Here is a 20,355-nt window from a genome sequence, read left to right as displayed (position 1 = left end):
CGTTTCTGTGGAGTTTGACCCTTGCCTGTTTCTGGTATACGACTTTGGATTATCACATTAAAAGCTGCGCTTGGATCCTACCATCTCGTCTCCATGCATTACGTGACAATCTGGACCTGTCGGTGATTCAAAATCCTGCTGTGTGAAAAGTGTTCTGACTGAAAACTACATAGGCGATGACCAACAGCCAATGAGAGAGCAAGATACAGAGCAGCGGGGAGTTCGGGGAGGAGTTATAGACCACAATATCAGCCAGCATGGCTTTGTACACATAAACATTACAATTCTATCAAACAGAATCAAAGCACAAACATTTGCTTGACCATCCGCAAAAGCAGCACATTGAAAAGTTATGTATTTACCTCAAACTCTCATTGCAGAACACACAATCCTTGTTCCTCGCATCTCCCCAACCATTTCCTCCTCCATATTCTTCTTTTCTTTTTCTTGTTTTAGCTGCAAATCAGTGCACAGGCAATTTGTATTGCAAGCTTCTTGCGGGCTAACATTTTTAATAATAATCCCAGTCTCACATGAGAACTCCGGTCTTGCACATGTGATATTGCGTTGTTTCCTTGTCACATCTCGCGTGTGTTTGGTTGTGAAACGTAGTTTGCGTGCCAGACAGAGTTGTCGGCGATTCTTCCTATTGTAAAGTCATACAGTGTGAAACCCTCTGTCGCCGATCCATCGTGCAGTGTGAACACAGCAGCGACTGAATGCTGGCCAAGATAGTGATGCAGTGTGAAAAGAACAGTGACCCGACTACTTTGAAAATCGTGCAGTCTGAACTCGGCTTTAGTCAAGTTTCAACTCTAAGACTATGTGCCATATTACTAGAGAAAAGAGTGGCACCACTCAAGGAGGGATGAAGTCCATCTCTTTTCAACAGGTCAGTTCTGCCCCAAAGAGCCCCACTTAGAAATCTAGCCATTGAGTTAAGACAGTCTTCTTTAAAATTCAGGCGCTTTGGCTCCCGGCAAACATTTGACTATGGTGACTGGTGTCTCTAATTTCACGTTCTGTAATATAGATTTGCCAATATCTAGGGCACTTTCAACAGGTTTCTCAGTGGGTGCATCACTTAGTGGGCAGAACCTGTTTAACGTTTTGATCGGACTGGTAGAGTGGTGTTTTGTCCCGCTACTATGCCGTCTCTCAGCCACCCAGTTGCTCTGCTGCAGGAGCTCTGCAATAGGAACCAAACAATGTATGGGGTTCACAAAGCTAGTCACATCCAAAGCCATATCTAGAGCCCTTGCATTATTACTATCCTCAATTAAAATTCAGATGCGTGTCTACAATTTTGAATTTTTCCCCCCTGCATATATCACATGTAAAACCCTCAACGCTGACAGAGAAGGCTACTCTAAACATGTGGCAGGCAGTGCAAGTGACAATAACAGGACAAGATACCATGACTCACCATAACAGTATACAAGATCAATGAAAATACAAGTGTGTTGATATATCTGCAGATGAAAGTGTAGCAATATAGTCAAGAAATTGGCTTTGGATTGTAACATTCTTGCCATGTTTTTTAACAATAAAACCTAAAAGAAAAGCTAATAAATAACCTAGCATTCTGATCTACAACAGTATAGACATCTTGTGGAATAGTTTTCTCTACTAATGTGCAGATGTGCTCATATAATCCTCTGTTTCCCCCTTGAGCTTAACTGTCCTGAGGCAGGACTCCCAGGAGGTCAATGTCAGACTCACCCACAATCACAAAACCCACAGTCTCACACATGCAACTCTAGAAGAGATCAGAGGCTCTATTTTAATTAGAAATAATGGTAACACGTTAGCTAACATGACATTAGTTAGCATGAACTAACATTGAAAAATACTTCTAAGGTGTCAGCATGGGTTGCAGCGGGGATGAAATAATGAGCTGGATGTAGTTGCAGCAGTCGATTGATTAACAACACAAAAGAAACCAAATATATTGCAAAGAACACCAGAACGGAACATCCAACTTAATAAGATGAGAACGGATAATGAACTGAACAAACACAGGGTATAAATACTCAGGTAAACGAATTAATGAAATGAATATCAGGTGCAACACATAATCAAATAAATTAAAAACCATAGAAATGAACTCAAACACAGGAAACAGAACTAAAACACAAGCAAAACCCACCCAAAACAAACACAAGACCAGATCACCCATGATATAAAGCAGTAATCTTAATGTTAATTTTAACCTTTACTAATATATTATTAAAATCAAAAGTTGTATCTGTTAATATTATTTAATGGACCTGAGCTAATAATGAACAATTGTGCTTGTATTAAAGGTGCCCAAGAATGCTTTTTCACAAGATGTAATATAAGTCTAAGGTGTCCCCTGAATGTGTCTGTGAAGTTTCAGCTCAAAATACCCCTAGATTTTTTTTAATTAATTTTTTTAACTGCCTATTTTGGGGCATCATTAACTATGCACTGATTTTTTCAGCGCGCCGCCCCTTTAATTCACGTGCTCCCTGCCACACGAGCTCTCGATCATATTACAGCACATTTACAAAGTTCACACAGCTAATATAACCCTCAAATGGATCTTTACAAGATGTTCATCATGCATGCTGTATGCATGCTTCGAATTATGTGAGTAAAGTATTTATTTTGATGTTTATATTTGATTCTCTATGAGTTTGAGGCTGTGCTCCGTGGCTAACGGCTAATGCTACACTGTTGGAGAGATTTATAAAGAATGAAGTTGTGTTTATGAATTATACAGACTGCAAGTGTTTAAAAATGAAAATAGTGACGACTCTTGTCTCCGTGAATTCAGTAAGAAACGATGGTAACTTTAACCACATTTAACAGTACATTAGCAACATGTTAACGAAACCTTTAGAAAGACAATTTACAAATATCACTAAAAATATCATGCTATCATGGATCATGTCAGTTATTATTGCTCCATCTGCCATTTTCGCTGTTGCTTGCTTACCTAGTCTGTTGATTCACCTGTGCAGATCCAGACGTTACTGGCTGCCCTTGTCTAATGCCTTTCATAATGTTGGGAACATGGGCTGGCATATGCAAATATTGGGGCGTACACCCCGACTGTTACGTAACAGTCGGTGTTATGTTGAGATCTGCGTGTTTTCCGGAAGTCTTTTAAACAAATGAGATTTACATAAGAAAGAGAAAGCAATGGAGTTTGAAACTCAATGTATGTCTTTTTTAAATTCAAATTTTGAATCTATGGCACCTTTAACTAACGTTACAAAGACGTTAACAAATTCTGTAACAAATATATTCCTCATTGTTATTTAGTATTAGTTTTAGTTAATTCATTAGCTAATGGGACCTTATTGCAAAATGATACTGAAATAATGATTGTTTTAAGTTATTGTTTTAATTAACAGTTACTTTTTCCAATACAATAGTTTTTACACACATATTAAGATATTCAGAATTCACTCTGAAATGCATTAAGCTGTCAACTACTACTGATGTTTAAACAAATTTCTGTAAAAACATAGCATTGGACAATAGTGTAAATAGTGTTTTGTTTGAATTCACAATGTGATATGTTATTTTGTTTTTTAAAGGGTTAGTTCACACCAAAATGAAAGAGCTCACCATCATGTCATTCTAAACCCACAAACACATTTTGTTCAACCTTGAAACACAAATGAAGATATTTTTTATAAAATATCTGTCCCTCCATTGAAAGTCCATTCCACTACAACTTTGCTACAAAATGTTTAAGAAATCAAAACAAGGGGTGTAATCCAAGCCTTCTGAAAAGACACAATCACTTTTATTCATACATAAACATCGATCAACACACATATAGTATGTAAAGCACATAATATATGTGTATGTACAGTACTGTGCATGTTGTTTTAGCAATGATATAATGACCATATATAATTACTTTTCTGTCTCTTTATAAGAATATAACTAGAAAATACATTAGATTTGTATGCAGTATTAAAAAACAGAAACAAATCTGAAACAACAGCTTTTATAGGCTAAAGTGGCAAGTATTTAGTGACCTCCCCTTACACTTGAGCAATAGCAAGAACCTGGCTCTCTTAAACATAAATGAAACGGAAAAGGACTGGCCAAGAAAACTTTCAAAATCTGATGAGAAGTTTCTCATAGTTTCATTGTTGAGAAAATGGAAGGAGTCCAGGAGGTCACACTAAATACTAATTTTTTTTAAAAGAAACAATTTTGTTCAGATTTTTTTGTGTGTGTGTGTGTGTGTGTGTGTGTGTACATATTTCCTGTATTTTCTGTTTGTATCGTAATAAAGAGACTGAAAAATAAATATGGATGGTTATTAAAACATTGCTAAAACAACAAAGCTGGTGGTGGCCTAAGACTTTTGCACAGTACTGTGTATCTATAGGCATATATATATTAATTTGATTTAGAAGTTGAAACTTTGACCTTTATGTGGCTCATATTACTGACTGAGAGAAGAATGTGTGAAATTATTGTAAGAAAATACATTTCAGCTTCTAGAGGTGGTTTCCTAGGAAACAGTTTTCAGCTATTACGAGCAATATGTATCAGGCTGGCTGCATGTGGCTCTGAGAATGCGGTTGTTAGATATACATGCATTTTTAATGGCCATATACAATGTTCTGCTTTTATTACCTTTAAGAGTGCCTTTACCCCTTGCTTCAGTCAAATAAATAACCTTTATAAAACAGAAGAGATGTTAAAGTCTGTTTGGCAGGATAAATGTAACCTCATTCACCGGCTGAGGAGGGACACTGATAGCATTTCATCTTGTGGCACCTCCGCTCTCTGTAGATCTCACATAATGCGGCCTGGCTTCACCAAAGTCATTAGAGTTATCCTCTACGGGAATGGCAGTGAATTATCGGAGATGTCTTTATGTGAGGCGACTGCAAGACAGAAATTAAGCCATTTTGCTAGAGCGGAGCTGGGAAACTTGTGAATGTGTCCTCTCGCCTTTGCAGAAGCAGCTCTTGCGTCATGCAGTTTCCATAGCACCCTGGGCAGATCTGGCTACTCAGTGAAATCACTCAAGACTTTGCTTGTTTATGTACTCGGCTGCAGGCTTTCCTATTGGATAAAAATGTTGCTACTCTGTGTTGGATTTAAAGTCATTAAATGGATAGTTCTGTTTGTGAATGCTGATTGGTCAGTACGGTGATCCAGCCGTGTTATATTCCAGGATTCAACAGCTTTGACCTGTTTACCATACCACTGCGCATCTCCCATGGTGGATCGTTATTTTATGTTGCATAGCAACCTGCTGTCATATCCGGGACTGTTTCTAAAAATAAAATACATTTTTTTTATGAAAATTTGTATCCTTAATGTTTTTATTATGTTGTAAGTGTTGTGTAATAGGAAGAGATTGAGCTTTATTGTGAATATAATCGCAATATAGATCTGCCATTTAAACCTTATTTATAAGGCTTGAACATTAAATAATTTAATTATGTAGAGGTTTTCTTTAATTTTCTTTTATTTATTCCATATTTCTTTTGTCTTTTGAAAAGTAAACAGAGCTGAATTGTTGGAAGTGTCGAACCATCCAGAGCTAATGTTGTTGAGCTAATAGATAACTGCCATGAAATTATTTTAGAAAGTTGGCATTTCCTGTGGTGTGACATTCTGTACTCCATTTAAAAATTTTTTTTTTAATTAAAAAGATAATTAAAAAGATTTTTTTTAATTATTAGGCAGCTTTTATGATCTTGACCTCTAAAAAATAATATTTGTACTTTTAAAAATGGATCTATCACACTGTATGATCATTTAAATGTGATTTAAAAATGTAAAAACATAAAAAAAAGTGTAAATGGTGAACAGTAACAGGACATAAGTTTGTCCTCCGCACTGCCCTCACCATATGGTTAAACTGATAATCATGATTATTTTTCTCAAAAAATGTGATCACGATTATTATTCACACTTGAAAACAATGAGAACAAGCGCCACGGCTTGTCGGACAAAGCAACAGTAACTAAGGGGGGCGGGGCTTTGCGAAGTGTCAATTGCAAACTATACAGTCAAGTTTGTTTGCCACATTGGGAAGATTATGTAAACACTAGGAAGAAAATGTGGTAACACTGTATTTTACAGTGCCGTAGTTACACATTACTACATGCACTTACTATAGTAATAACAGGAAATTATGCATAATTACAAGTAACTAACCCTAAACCAAACCCTAACCCTAACTATAACTCTATAGTAAGTACATGTAGTTAATTAATAGTACTCAGTACTTATTTGACTAATTACAATGTAACTACGGCACTGTAAAATAAAGTGTAACCGAAAAGGTATACATTTAAGAGAAAAATTCTAATTGGGGGATTTAAACTGGCAACCCTGAGCATAAAAGCTCATGGAGGCTCGTTACCAATGCAAGATAACGGAGACGTAAAACAAAGTCCCTTTAAGACAAGTCATTTCACTCGGCGGCCATCTTTGAAAAGCCTCTTGGGCATGCAAGTGCAGCTCCTATCTCTTTTAATGAGGAAACATCAAATTCTCCAAAGCTGTTTGACAAGCTTTCAGTTAAATTTCATATTTGAAATCACCAATGAAATCTGACAACAACTGTCTCATATTTTGTTTCTAAACGCTCAAATCATGACAAAAAACTGTATTTTTCAGGCTGGATAAAGCTAATGCACATGCGCAATCCTAAATGCGCGTCTCCTGTGCTTTCTCGCGTCTGACTGTTTCTATAGGAACCGGAGCTTGTAACGGCTGCTGCAGTGACGCAATGACTTTACCAATTGCCGATTGGCTCTTATTTAGAAGGCGGGACATATTCCACCATATTGCGCGTTGCGCTTTCTCCCATTCATAATAATACGAGTGAAGCGTCTTGTGTTATTCTATAGTCTTTGACATAAAATGAAAGAAAAATATGGTTTCAGGATAAATAACCAGCCAGCAAATATCACAGACTATTATGCTCAATTAATCGAGAAGCAGAAATCATGATCACGATTAAAAGGCTATTAATCGTACAGCCCAACTGTCCTTAAAGGTGATAGATTTTTTCATCGACTGAGAATCCAAAGACTGTTACTGAGTTTTTCAAATGAGCGCATGCGTAAAAACAGCCCCCCTCCTTCACAGCTCACTTCAAAGGAACGCCTCCCAAAACTCGTGCACGAGTATTGGAACACGAGTGTTTACCACCGGTATTCGCTGTGTCGTGGTTTTTGGATTCATTATGTCGGACTCACCGCAGGTAACTCATAATCTGCAGTTGTTACTCCTGTCTCCTGACAAAAACATTGCATGCGGCGCCTGTGGAGTGTGGAAAGTTACTGGAGCGCGCAGCCGCGCTCGTCTCTCAGAAGGAACGTCACGGCAGTGATTGACAAGCCAGAGGGCCAATCGTTTATGCGAACGATTGGCTGATGTTTTTAAGGCCCTACCTCGTGCACAGATGATGTATATTAATATTATTACTTTCAGTGCACCTAATAAATAGTCTTTTATCCGTTAGTAAAGACAGTTTCAAGTAATATTGCAAAAATGTATAAAACAAAACATCCTCTTTAGCACCTTTAATACATTCATAACCTAAAATCTTGATTTTTCATTTTCTTTTTGAAAGTCATTGGATTGTGCTAATGCTTCTCTTTATTCCTTTAGAGTTGAATACACTTTAGTTTTCATTTTAGAAAATGAAAGACAACAATGATAATCAGAATCTCTCACGTAACAGATTTTGCTCTCCATGTCTCCCCTGAACCAGAGTCGAGGGTGCTCCCATTACCCGACTTGTGGCATGTGTGTACCCACAGCAAACCGGCAAACACATGAAACAGTGGATGATTACTGTAATTAATTTGTCTAATGTAGCAATCAACCAAACATTTCCTCCTGAGGAATAATAATCCCAATAATGAGAGGAAGGTGCTTTAAATGCACTTAATGAAAAAAAACGAAATTAACTGTAGACAGGAGAATGTTCAAATAAATAACAGGTTTTCACATATGTCTTTACAAGACATTAAACAACTTTTTAAAAAATATTAAAATATGGTTGTATTGTCAATATTATAGTGCACTGGTAAAGTATTCCTAAATTGTAATCAGAACACTAACAATTTGAATCTAAACATCACAAAGTGTATATTGGTGTGACTGACCAGCGAGTGTTTGTACTCTTTGCATACTTGAATAATGAATATAAATGCAATGAAAATTTTTTCATGTTGCTGAAAACATATGCTTGTGTATTACTACTTTACATTCTGCAAGTCCATGCATAATGAAGGGTTGTGCTTGGACCAGCCAGTTATTCAAATTAACAAATTATACACCTTCAAGGTAAAACATTTTTGCTCAGACAGGAAGAACAAATATCTTCACTTTCAATTCTCTTTGAATATACTGTCTAAATGCCTTTACTGTTACTTTTGATCAATTTAATGCATCCTTGCTGAATAAAAGTATTAATTTCTTTCAAAATATCGTAGTGACCCCAAACAAAATCTTTTGAACAGTGGTGTATTGTTGTCGTTTTTTGTTCTTTGTAGCATGTCATGCATACTTTGCCCTTCACAATGTCTCATGCACAGAAATTGACCATTAATATGCATGTTTTGAGTGTATTATATAATGAAAATTTAGTTTCCAGTTCAATTCAGGCTTTTGTTACGTAAACTCATTTTCATTCAGCTGCAGTGATGACTGTAGTGGCACCTTGGCATTATCTTTTCTCAGGATCCAATAAGAGGACACTGAAGGACCCATAGGAGCTGTGCAAATGACTAGGGTTCACATATAAGTGAATCAGAAAAATCAGCTGTATTATCTGAGACGTTTTTATTTTCTTGTGGGTGAACATGACTTTATCTTATCAGAACCGATCATCTCTCTCTCCAAGCACATCTCCTGAAAGAAAGTCTGTTATCTCGAGCCATTGTTTTGTTATCTCACAATCCCCAAGGAAACGTTGTTTTTCCTTTCACATGGTGGCTGACAGTTCTCAGCATGTGGCGGTCATTCAGATGGAAGGATATTAGATCTTAAGCTTGTAAGGTGACCAGATAAGGCAGATACAGCGACCTGTAGTGATATTGCATATTTTTGGAGTGGTCTTGTGAAATAATTATGCCCCCTCCAGACACTTAGTCGGTTTTCTTCCGATTCATTCATTTAAAGTATCACCTGACCTGTAACTCTTCCTTCTTCTTGCATCATTCTTGCCTATTGGTTTAGTTACTATGCAACACCTCTCAAGACGACATCATCAGTGAGAGGAAGTGACATATTCACACAATAATATAGAAGAAAATTTGTATTTCCCATATGAGGAACTTCATAGAGTAAAAAAATGAATTTAAGATGTATTTGTATTTGAACTGCATATAAAATATCCATCCATTTACATTACTATTTTACATTTTTGCAAGTCCATCCACAGTGAAGGGGCATGCTTGGACCAGCCAATTATTCAAATTAGTAAATTATACATCTTTGTGGTAAAATATTTTTGCTCAGGCAGGAAGAACAAATGTCTACGCTTTGAATTCAGTTATATACTATATATTGTACTACCCTTAAAAAATCTGAAGTAATAACCATAATGTGATGCACATTTGTCAGTCAATCATAAATGAAACAGGTAAGATGTCTGTACTCAAAAAAAACAAAAAAACATAGTTCATTATTGTGGCATAGTGTATAGTATATTTGCATCTATTTGATTTTATTTAAAATATGTTTTAAATAATCAGTTGTTCAAATTGCTTAGAATTCTCAAATAAATATTATTTTAACTTTTGATTCAGTTAAAAAGTATGAAAAAAATATGGTTAGCTGTGGAACAAGCAATATTTAATAAGTTACAATGTATGAGATTAAAACAAGTTAGATTTATTCATGATACAAATATAACTGGTTATTGTCTATTTAATATACATAGAGTTTATTAGTACTATTACAGAAATCATACCTGTTTTCTGTCTTTTGCATTTATGCATGACTGTATGACATTCATTTATGTACTGTATGTCTGACAAATATCCATAACATTAAGTTTATTAGGTTTTTTTAATGCGAAAACTGTGTAAATCCAAATAGATGGAAATTACATATGCAATTCAAATACATAAATGTTAAATTTAGGTCTACATTTTTTACATTTTTTTTTTTTTTTTTTTTTTTTGAGCAGCAGGATAATATTTGCTGTGTTCAAGCAATAGCAGCCTAAAATTTCCACTCTCTTACACTAACTCTTCCTGAAATTTTAATCTCCAGAATCCTCTGTGTAGTTGTTCATCCTGAACGGCTGCTTGTCTTTGTTGAGTGGAGGATGTTTTAATTATCAGTGATACATTTGCATTTGCAAGGGACAAAAGCACTCTGCATTAGTGCAGCTTGTCTTTCATTTCAGACATTATTCCCTAATGCCCTCTTAAACATTGTTTTAGCAGCGCGTTTCCATCCCTGAAGAACATTATAATGCCCGCTGTGTCTCTTCTCTCTCTTTGGCTTCTCGTCAGGACAGAGGAAGTAGAGACATATCTCGTCACAGTTGATTGATATAAGCAATTTTGTGTTATACTGCTTCCTTTTTCGCTGACTGATATTTGCGATTAGCTCCCAGACGGGTTTCTCTCATGGGTATTAAATGAGCTTTCATAATCAGATAAACTGCTTTGATTTATGACACAGGTTACTGCACACTAACACCTCTCAAGTACAGCATTGAGTCTTTATGTCAGATTGTCTTTGTCTTAAAGGGCAGAAATTATGTTATCAGACACTTTATGATGCTCATCTCAAGGTTCAAATTAAGGGGATGTGGTAAGGCCTACCATCTCCGCTTCGCATGCAATTACAGCACCCTGTCCGGCACGATGAGACTTTTTTTTTGTTTTTTTTTTGCAGTTAATGTATGATTTTGAATGTCGTTATGGAAGTCTGAATGATAGTGAGAAATTGGTAATTCAGAAATATGTGGCTGTGGTCTGCAGATTCTTTCATAAATGTTGGAGCTGTGGTGCACATGGAGGTGTTTGTGCTTATTGGAATGCAGGTTTATTTGCTGTAAATTAAAGGAAAAAAGGCATAAAAAGACCATTCATTTATATAAAATCCCTGATAAAAGTGTCTTATGATTTAGCACATTTGGCTGTTGATTATCCTGCCTCTTACACTAACATTGCCAAAATAATAAATAAAACTGAACATGAAATATTAATTTGAGTTGAAATTATTTTTAGCTTACTTGTCGATTATCTTAGAAAAAAAATTATTATGTAGAAATCAATCTGCCTTTTGAAAAAAACAACATATGCTGGTTAGGTATACAGTATGTGAAGCATGGCAGCTGGTTTGAGCTTGTTTAAGCTGGTCTTTAGTTGGTCCTCCTTAGCTGGTCATGAACTGGTTTAAGCTGGTCAACTGCTGGTTCTAAGCTGGTCCTAAGCAACTAGCTCTAGCTCAGGCTATAACCAGCTCAGGACCAGCTCAAACCAGCTCATGATCAACTAAGGACCAGCATAAATGCTAACATGTTTTTGTCTGTTTTAAAGGCTCCAGTATACTTCAAACGAACGTCTTTTTCATTCTTCGTTTAGGAGTAAAACAAAGTTCGAAATGCGTGACCAGCGATATACTGTAAACGAACATCTGACGCCGCCCACACTGCTAAGAGCGACGTTTAGATGAATATGTAAATATGTGCCGTGCACTTTCTTACCAGTAACAAAATAAACACAACAAAAATGAGAAAACAGTAAGCATTTAGTATAGAAAGCATAAGAAAAGCGTCTGATCATAACAGCATGGGAATGTTAGCACTAGCTCTGCAAAGTAGCACTCCAGTCACCTCACGTCTTCATATAGCACTTTATTCAATGGATTGCTTAAAATCAAGCAGCTTTACAGTATCAAACATGAAAAACAGTGTTAGTGCCTAATTTTTTACAAGCACAACTTCATTTTGTACTATAAAGCAGCTATCTAGTCTGTTCACGTCTTCACCCGCAGAGATCTTACCTCAACAAACTCTACAGATCAAATGAGTCAGAGACGCGCTCGACGCGAGTGAAGGCGGAGCCTCAGCGCACACCTCCTGTTACGTTATCGTCACTGACCAATGGTAGTACGAAGGTGTTTTGGTGCTGGAACGAACTTTTCCTGAAAGTTCGCTTTGGCAAGCCGTTTGGAACTTCCAAAAAGAACACAAAACGAACTTCGTTTTGGCCTGATTTTGTTCGAAATGACGTCACATCAGTTCTTTCTTCGATTTCGTTTGAAGTATACCGGGGCCTTAAGTGCTTTATTATCCAGCTATTTGTGTCTCTTATTGGTTCCCTGCTGTATTTTTTTTTTCTGTTTTTTTCTTCACACTTTAACTGGAGACTCCTGATTTTCTAACAATGTATCAAAAGGTTTACGCTCACTTTAAAAAATAAAAATTAAAATCTCAGAGGCTATTTTTACCACTTGAGGTGCTTCATCTTACGTTGAAAAGAGAGAGACCATGGAGTGATACAAGAGACTTGAAAGTAACACTTGTCTGTTACACAAAAATTTACACATGAAACAGTGGATGATTACTGTAATTAATTTGTCTAATGTAGCAATCAGCCAAACATTTCCTCCTGAGGAATAATAATCCCAATAATGAGAGGAAGGTGCTTCAGATGCACTTAATGAAAAATCGAAACTAATTGTAGACAGGAGAATGTTCAAATAAATAACAGATTTTCATGTCTTCACAAGACATTAAACAACTTTTAAAAAAATATTAAAATATGGTTGTATTGTCAATATTATAGTGCACTGGTAAAGTATTCCTAAATTGTAATCAGAACACTAACAATTTGAATCTAAACATCACAAAGTGTATATTGGTGTGACTGACCAGCGAGTGTTTGTACTCTTTGCATACTTGAATAATGAATATAAATGCAATGAAAAGTTTATCATGTTGCTGAAAACATATGCTTGTGTATTACTACTTTACATTTTGCAAGTCCATGCATAATGAAGGGCAATGCTTGTACCAGCCAGTTATTCAAATTAGCAAATTATACACCTTCGTGGTAAAACATTTTTGCTCAGGCAGAAAGAACAAATATCTTCACTTTGAATACTCTTTGGATATACTTTATTTTCCCCTTTATGTTGTACTCTATACCCTTCAAAAGTCTGACAATTTAAAATAACTTTTTTATTTTGTACTTTTGTATTTTTTGTACATTATTATATTTTAGAATGTATTCCTGTGATGGCAAAGTTGAATTTTCAGCATCATTACTCCAGTCTTCAGTGTCACATGATCCTTCAGAAATCATTCTAATATGCTGATTTGATGCTCAAGAAACATTTACTATTATTATCAATGTTAAAACCAGTTGTGCTGCTTAATATTTTTGTGGAAAGTGTGATACATTTTTTTTCTAGGATTATTTGATGAATATATATATATATATATGTATATATATATATATATATATATATATATATATATACGTTGAAAAGAGAGAGACCATGGAGTGATACAAGAGACATGAAAGTAACACTGGTCTGTTACACAAAAATTTTCACAATCCACTGTTAACCAATGTTAGTTTTTGCTTATTCTTATGTAACTTTATTACATTGAGTTTGATGAAAAATATTTGACTAATCAATGCCACATTTTACCAATGAGAAGCAAGTACTCCAGAGAGGTGTGTAATAAGCGAAGATAATGATAGCCTATAGTAAGTTTCAAGGATAATAAAAATCTCAACCTCAGCTTGAATAAAACACAAAGCTCCAGACAATTTCCTTTTGGTACCAATTATAGGGACAAAGTGGTACTCTGCAATTTGTTGTAAAACGCTTAGGATTTAAACGATACCAGCTTTAATATTGTAGAAATGTATTATGTGAATGTGTGTGTGATTTAGTGAATCAGCAATATATTTATAAGAATCCCTTTTTTGTATGTGTTTTTCTGTCATAAACTAGCATGTTCTTTTCCTTTCTCTTCCTAAAGTGCAGTGTCTGGAGATGACTACTAAGAGGAAGATCATCGGCCGCCTGGTGCCCTGTCGATGCTTCCGGGGGGAAGAGGAGGTCATCTCAGTGCTGGATTATTCCCACTGTAGCCTGCAGCAGGTCCCTAAGGAGATCTTCAGCTTCGAGCGCACACTAGAAGAGCTCTATCTTGACGCCAACCAGATTGAGGAGCTGCCTAAGGTAAGTTGTCAAGTGTCAGCTTAAACATCCGTAATGTCTGCCTAACAGTGGATACATCAACTCCTGAACAACATCTTGTACAGCAGTACAGCAAAGTGGTGTATGAAATTGTGATTATTGATGTGATTGTTTCCTTATAAAGCAAAAGTTTTCCAGAATGGAAGTTTATTAATATTATTGATTAGTTTGTCTATAGCATTTATTCTGATATACTCCTTAGATAAATGTTTAAGAAAGTATTTTCACACTTAAACTCAGTGCCATTCTTAAAGGTGCAGTATGTAATAATTTTGTCCGCTAGAGGTCGCTAGAAGCCTATTCAAAACAAAGGCGTAGCTTGTTGACGCTAAGTTTGAGCGCGGAATCTTGGGACATGTGGTTCACATCTCAACGGACAGAGCAAAAGAACAGAGATAGGACTCGGGAACAAATCATGTTCATGGATGCGATTATTAACGTTACTGTAGTATGAAGCAGAGCAGGAGCGAGTGTTGTGGGAGCTGAACGAGGCCGCTGGAGCGATTATGCAACACACGCCTCACGAGCAGCAGAACTTTTATTATGCCACAGTCGCTGGCGCCACTTCCACTCTTCCTTTCAAGAGTGTGAGGTAACACAGCTCTGTTTATCATATTAGATACATTTGAGTGTGTTGAAAATGATGTTATAACATTACTCTGCGCGTTCGCTTGGCGGTTGCTGTGAGACACTTGTTTGAGCCACACTGCAGTAAGATAGATCGAGTTTAGAATATCATATTAAATGCTGGATGGCTTGTGTTGATCAATAGCATGCCTTACATTTTAAAATGTATTGTATGATGGTGAAAATTCTGTATTACTGTCACTAAAAATAAAGCTGCATCTGATTATGCTATGTTAGCTACTTCACAAAACAGTGTTTTCTCTGAGGCATGGTAAAGCATAGTACTCACAAAAAATCAAGAAAATTAGATTTAAACAATAAGACTTAATGTGTCGAGCTATATAACAACAATTAGTTTTCTGTCTATAAATATATCAAAACAGTTGTTCTCTTGTCTATTATAACGTGTAATATATTAAAGCGTCTTTGGTGTTTCCATGGTTTCTACAAAATAAAACCGGAAACCGAGGCAGTCCGAGGGTTAACGCGGGTATGACGCAATTGACAGGTGACGTCCCGGAGCCTTGGTTAAAATTGCAATTTTCTCACGATTTACAAATAGTTGGAAACATTTGGGATATTGTAAGTACTCAAGTGAACAAAATATATAGCACTGGCCTAGTGGTTTTTGGATATTTTACTGCAAAAATATTACATATTGCACCTTTAATCTGTTCTGCTTTGTAACATTGCATTGTATCATTGTTAGTTTTTGCTAATTTTTATGTAACTTTATTACTTTGAGTTTGATGAACTTAAACCATTTAAGGCAATCAGTTTCCTTAAACCATTTAAGTAGCTATATAGTTGTTAAGACTTAGTTAGATTTGTTAGAACTTAAAATCTTTAAATTGAGTTTACTCTAATGATTGACTAAACCAACACTAAAATATAAGTGAATTTAACTTAATGTATTTGAGTTTACAGTACTCATACTTATTGGTTTTAAAACTGAAATGGTTTAAGGCAATCGGTTTCCTCATATGATTTGAGTTACTGTAATTATCAGGTTTTACAGTGTGGGTTAACACGGTGTTTCATGTTTAACACTGTTCATGCTTAAGTTATTAATCTTGAATAGTCAGGTTTTCAGCATCCTTCAGAAATCATTCTAATATGCTGATTTGGTGCTCAAGAAACATTTCTTATTACTGCAATGTTGAAATGTTGAAACTAATACTTTTTTTTGTACTCACTTCAGTGAATGAATGAATTGAGACTACAAGATGGTTTTAAACTGATTGTCAGCTCAGAAATATATATATAAAAAAAGACAGATTGTGTGACAGAGTTGATATGGTTGAGTTTTATGATAAAATACACTGCCTGGCAAAAAAAAAAAGGTCAGTGTTAGGATTTTAACTCTTAAAGATGGAGTGTGTAGCTTTTCATTTCTTAAACAAGCATGTAGGAAGACACATCATGGCCATATTCCAGGATGACAATGTCAAGATTTACCAGGGTTAAAATTGTGAAAGTATGGTTCAGAGAGCATGAAGAATCATTTTCACACATGAAGTGGCACCTCTGAGTCCAGACCTTAATTTCATTGAAAGTCTTTGGGATGTGCTGGAGCAGACTTTACAGAGTGCTCACCTCTTGCATTGTCAATACAAGATCTTGACCAAAAAATGATGCACCTCTCGATGGAAATAAATGTTGTGATGTTATTTCCATCAAGTCTGCACTGTTGCCAAACATATAACATGCTAGAAACATAATAATCACTGTAATAATGATCTATTCATAGATTCTTAAGTATTTGCCTATTAAAATCCAAACAGCGACTTGGCCGAGCAGTGTATATAAGCACAATTACTTCAAAAATGATACAAAAATAATAAATAATGGGTGATGTTTTTGAACTTGTTATTGAAAATATCAAATGAAGACCATAAGGATGAAGAATGACTTTGATATTGGCTGATTTCTAAATGGTTTTATAGTTATCTCTAGGAACACAGCTACAAAACCTTAAAGAAGATCTTTTTTGTTGGTCAAAGTATGTTTCTTTTAAAGATACATTAGAGTAAATAAATCAAATATTACTGAATGAGATGGTAGTGAGGAGTGTAGTGTGAAAATACAATTTTTTTTATATCATAACCAACAAGCTAGACAACAACAGGACATAATCATGGCCATTGTTTAGATTCATGGGGCCTGTGATGAAATTATTACAGGAAGTGCTTCCCTCAAGGCCTTGATGACGGTTCTGCATATACTGTAATATTCAGAGTTTCGTCAAAAAATGAACACAACCTTCAACCAGGTCTCTCTATTTCTCTGTCTTTCTCAGCAACTCTTCAACTGTCAAGCGCTCAAGAAGTTGAGCATGCCTGACAATGACCTCTCCAGCCTGCCAACCACCATCGCCAGCCTTGTGAATCTAAAGGAGTTAGATATTAGTAAAAATGGTATATCCTTTACTCAATTTATTCTATGTATAATTTAATTCATTTGTTTTTCACATTGGTATGATTGTATATGATTGTACCTTTATACACAAATGTATCAACATAGTAAAACTGACTTTATTTCAGGTATTCAAGAGTTTCCAGACAACATTAAATGCTGTAAATGTCTATCAGTTGTGGAGGCCAGTGTAAATCCTATAGCCAAGTAAGTAGAGCTGCTCACATCATAAAGACTGGGAAATTAAAGGGTTAATTCACCCAAAAATGAACATTCTGTCATTAATTACTCACCCTCATGTCATTCCACACCCGTGAGACCTTTATTCATCTTCGAAACACAAATTAAGATATTTTTGATGAAATCAGAGAGGTATATGACTCGTCATAGACAGCAATATAATCAACACTTTCAACATCCAGAAAGGTACTAAAGACATCGTTAAAACCGTCGACGTGACTGCAGTGGTTCAACCTTAATTTTATGAAGCGACGAGAATACTTTTTGTGTTCAAAAACAAAACTAAAATAATGACTTTATTCAACAATCTCTTCTCTTCCCTGTCATTATCCTTATGTAATTGCGCAGTAAGCACAGTGAAGGCTTCTAAAGGGGCTCGCACACCGGACGCGAAGCTCAGCGCCGCGCCACGTCTTTAAAATTCGAATGCATTGTTTTCTATGAGTGTACACACACCGACCGCGGTGCCCAGAAAACAATAGAAAACAATGCGTTCGAATTTTAAAACATGTCGCGACGCTGAGCTTCTGAGCTTCTTACCCCTTCTGAACGTCTGAATGTTGGCTCGGTATTGGCCAAAGCTGCACATGTGAGCAGCTTGACGCATGCGTGTGATGCTGACGCAAGAGCCAGCCAATAATGAGTCGGAGTTCTGACGTAGAACCAGGAAGCGATGGACGTAAACAACGTATGAGAATGACACAGAAGAGAAGATATTGTTGAATAAAGTCGTTATTTTTGTTTTGTTTTTGCACACAAAAAGTATTCTCGTCGCTTCACAAAATTAAGGTTGAACCACTGCAGTCACGTCAATGGTTTTAACGATGTCTTTAGTACCTTTTTGGGCCTTGAAAGTGGCGGTTATATCGCTGTCTATGGACGAGTCATATACCTCTCGGATTTCATCAAAAATATCTTAATTTGCGCTCCAAAGATGAACGAAAGTCTCAAGAGTGTGGAACGACATGAGGGTGAGTAATTAATGACAGAAATTTCATTTTCGGGTGAACTAACCCTTTAAATGTTTGATAATTATTGTATTATGTACATATGGGTTATTGACAAATCCATGTTCATTTTTATTTTGATTTTATGTTGATAGATTTTTGGTTAAATTTTGACACCTTTTTTTTTAATCTCATTTGCCTTTGCTAGTTTATTTAAATGGTACTGTGATGTGATTTATTTATTTTTTTTAAATACAAGTATTCTATTGTAGACCCTCATATATGAGATGGTAATACTGAAACTGTGAATAATAAATATAAAAAGAAGCATGTCATTTGAAGCATTTCTTCTACTATTTTTGCCATTTCCTTCAAACTCTATTTCCTATCTAGTTTATTTTATCCTACAGTATATGGATTGGCTGTATTTATTCTCTTCCCACTCAAATGGAAGAAGTTAATTGTGTTCCTGGTTTCCTTAAGATTAAAGTATTAAGTGAATGTACAGTATATGTAAAAACTAGTTATTTTAATAGTAGTAGACATCATGCCTTAAAAATGAACCAAAGTCCACTCAAGGAGAGATTAGACATGCATTTCTATTTTTAGCTCAATTTATTCATTTGGCCTTCATTCTGAAGCTGAGCTTAAAATCTTTGATTCAAAAGTTTATGATAGAGGATCAAACATTCAGGATCCAGTGCATGGTCGCTGCAGAGAGCCCTTTTCTTCATATTGTGATTAAATCAGCCCTCAAGTGACTCCATTTACTGGGATGCTAACAGAGCCAGTAGAAGGGGAAGTGTAGAGGGATTACAGATGGCTCTCACCGCTCCTGAAGTACTTAACGCTTATCAAATCTTAAGGGCACTGGCCTTTGAGAGGGTCTGATCACCTCTCTGTTCCTGCAGGCTCCCAGACGGCTTCACCCAGCTCCTCAACTTGACACAGCTCTTCTTAAATGACGCCTTCCTTGAATACCTGCCTGCCAATTTTGGGAGGTAAGCGCTTCGTCGTGGGCCTCTCTGTTCCTGCTCTGCTGGGAATTGTGAAACAGCTCTTTAACACACCTGTCTGAGTTGGTCGCATTCTTGTAGTTGCCATCGAAGTGTTTTTATTTTTAGATGTTATTTTGTATCCAAGGAGCAGCATGGTGCTGATTCTGGCAGTGATTTGCCTAAAGCTTTCATGAATAAATGGGTTCTCGCAGCTCATATTGGGTTTAATGATAAATGGTTATTTCACTTGCATTGGGGAAAGAGGGATTCATTATCGCAGCTTACATTGGTCAAGGGCTGTTGCATTTAGTTTTTATAAAAGAATCTGCAGGAATTCACTAAGAATTAATTGCCCTGATAACACTGTGTATTTGCACAGACTGTCTGTTGTTATTATAGCATTTGATTCATCCGTCTTTTCATGCTCTTTTAGAAGGTGGTAATAGAATGTAAATTGCGGCAGGTGAATAGAGCTAGAGCGTTTGAAAATTTTATAGCAAGAAGGGCACATTAAAGAATTAGTTCACTTTCAAATGAAAATTACCCCAAGCTTTACCATCCTAGGTGTATATGACTTTCTTCTTTATGATGAACACAATCTGAGATATATTAATACATATCCTGACGCATTAATAAATGTCCTGATATATTAATAAATATACTGAGCTTTATAATGGCAGTGAGCGAGACCAAGGAGTATGAAGCTGAAGAAAGTACCTCCATCCACATCCATCCATCATAATGGCTAATTTGGAGTCAAGCGATGCAAATGCATCACTTGCATCGCTTCACTTCAAAAGGCCTTTATTAACCCCTCTGAGCCCTCTGTAGTATGTTTATGATGGATGGATGTGGATGGAGGCACTTTCTTCAGCTTCATACTCATTGGTATCGTTCACTGCCATTATAAAGCTCAGATG

General features: G+C 36.1%; 1 protein-coding gene across 8 annotated transcripts in view; it reads left to right on the top strand.

Annotated features, from left to right (window-relative positions):
* lrrc7 (leucine rich repeat containing 7) overlaps window positions 1–20,355 on the top strand; it is a 150,367-nt gene that overhangs the window by 82,447 nt on the left and 47,565 nt on the right. For all 8 annotated transcript variants that reach the window (XM_048199826.1, XM_048199823.1, XM_048199825.1 and 5 more), the window contains 4 exons: window positions 13,988–14,190; window positions 17,135–17,252; window positions 17,379–17,457; window positions 19,349–19,438. In XM_048199826.1, the coding sequence (XP_048055783.1) occupies window positions 14,002–14,190; window positions 17,135–17,252; window positions 17,379–17,457; window positions 19,349–19,438 (476 nt within the window). In that variant the 5' untranslated portion in view covers window positions 13,988–14,001. The remainder of the gene's footprint in view (window positions 1–13,987; window positions 14,191–17,134; window positions 17,253–17,378; window positions 17,458–19,348; window positions 19,439–20,355) is intronic.

Source organism: Megalobrama amblycephala, linkage group LG8 (assembly GCF_018812025.1).
Source record: "Megalobrama amblycephala isolate DHTTF-2021 linkage group LG8, ASM1881202v1, whole genome shotgun sequence".
Classification (NCBI taxonomy): domain Eukaryota; kingdom Metazoa; phylum Chordata; class Actinopteri; order Cypriniformes; family Xenocyprididae; genus Megalobrama; species Megalobrama amblycephala.
This window is presented reverse-complemented; position numbering and strand designations above follow the sequence as displayed.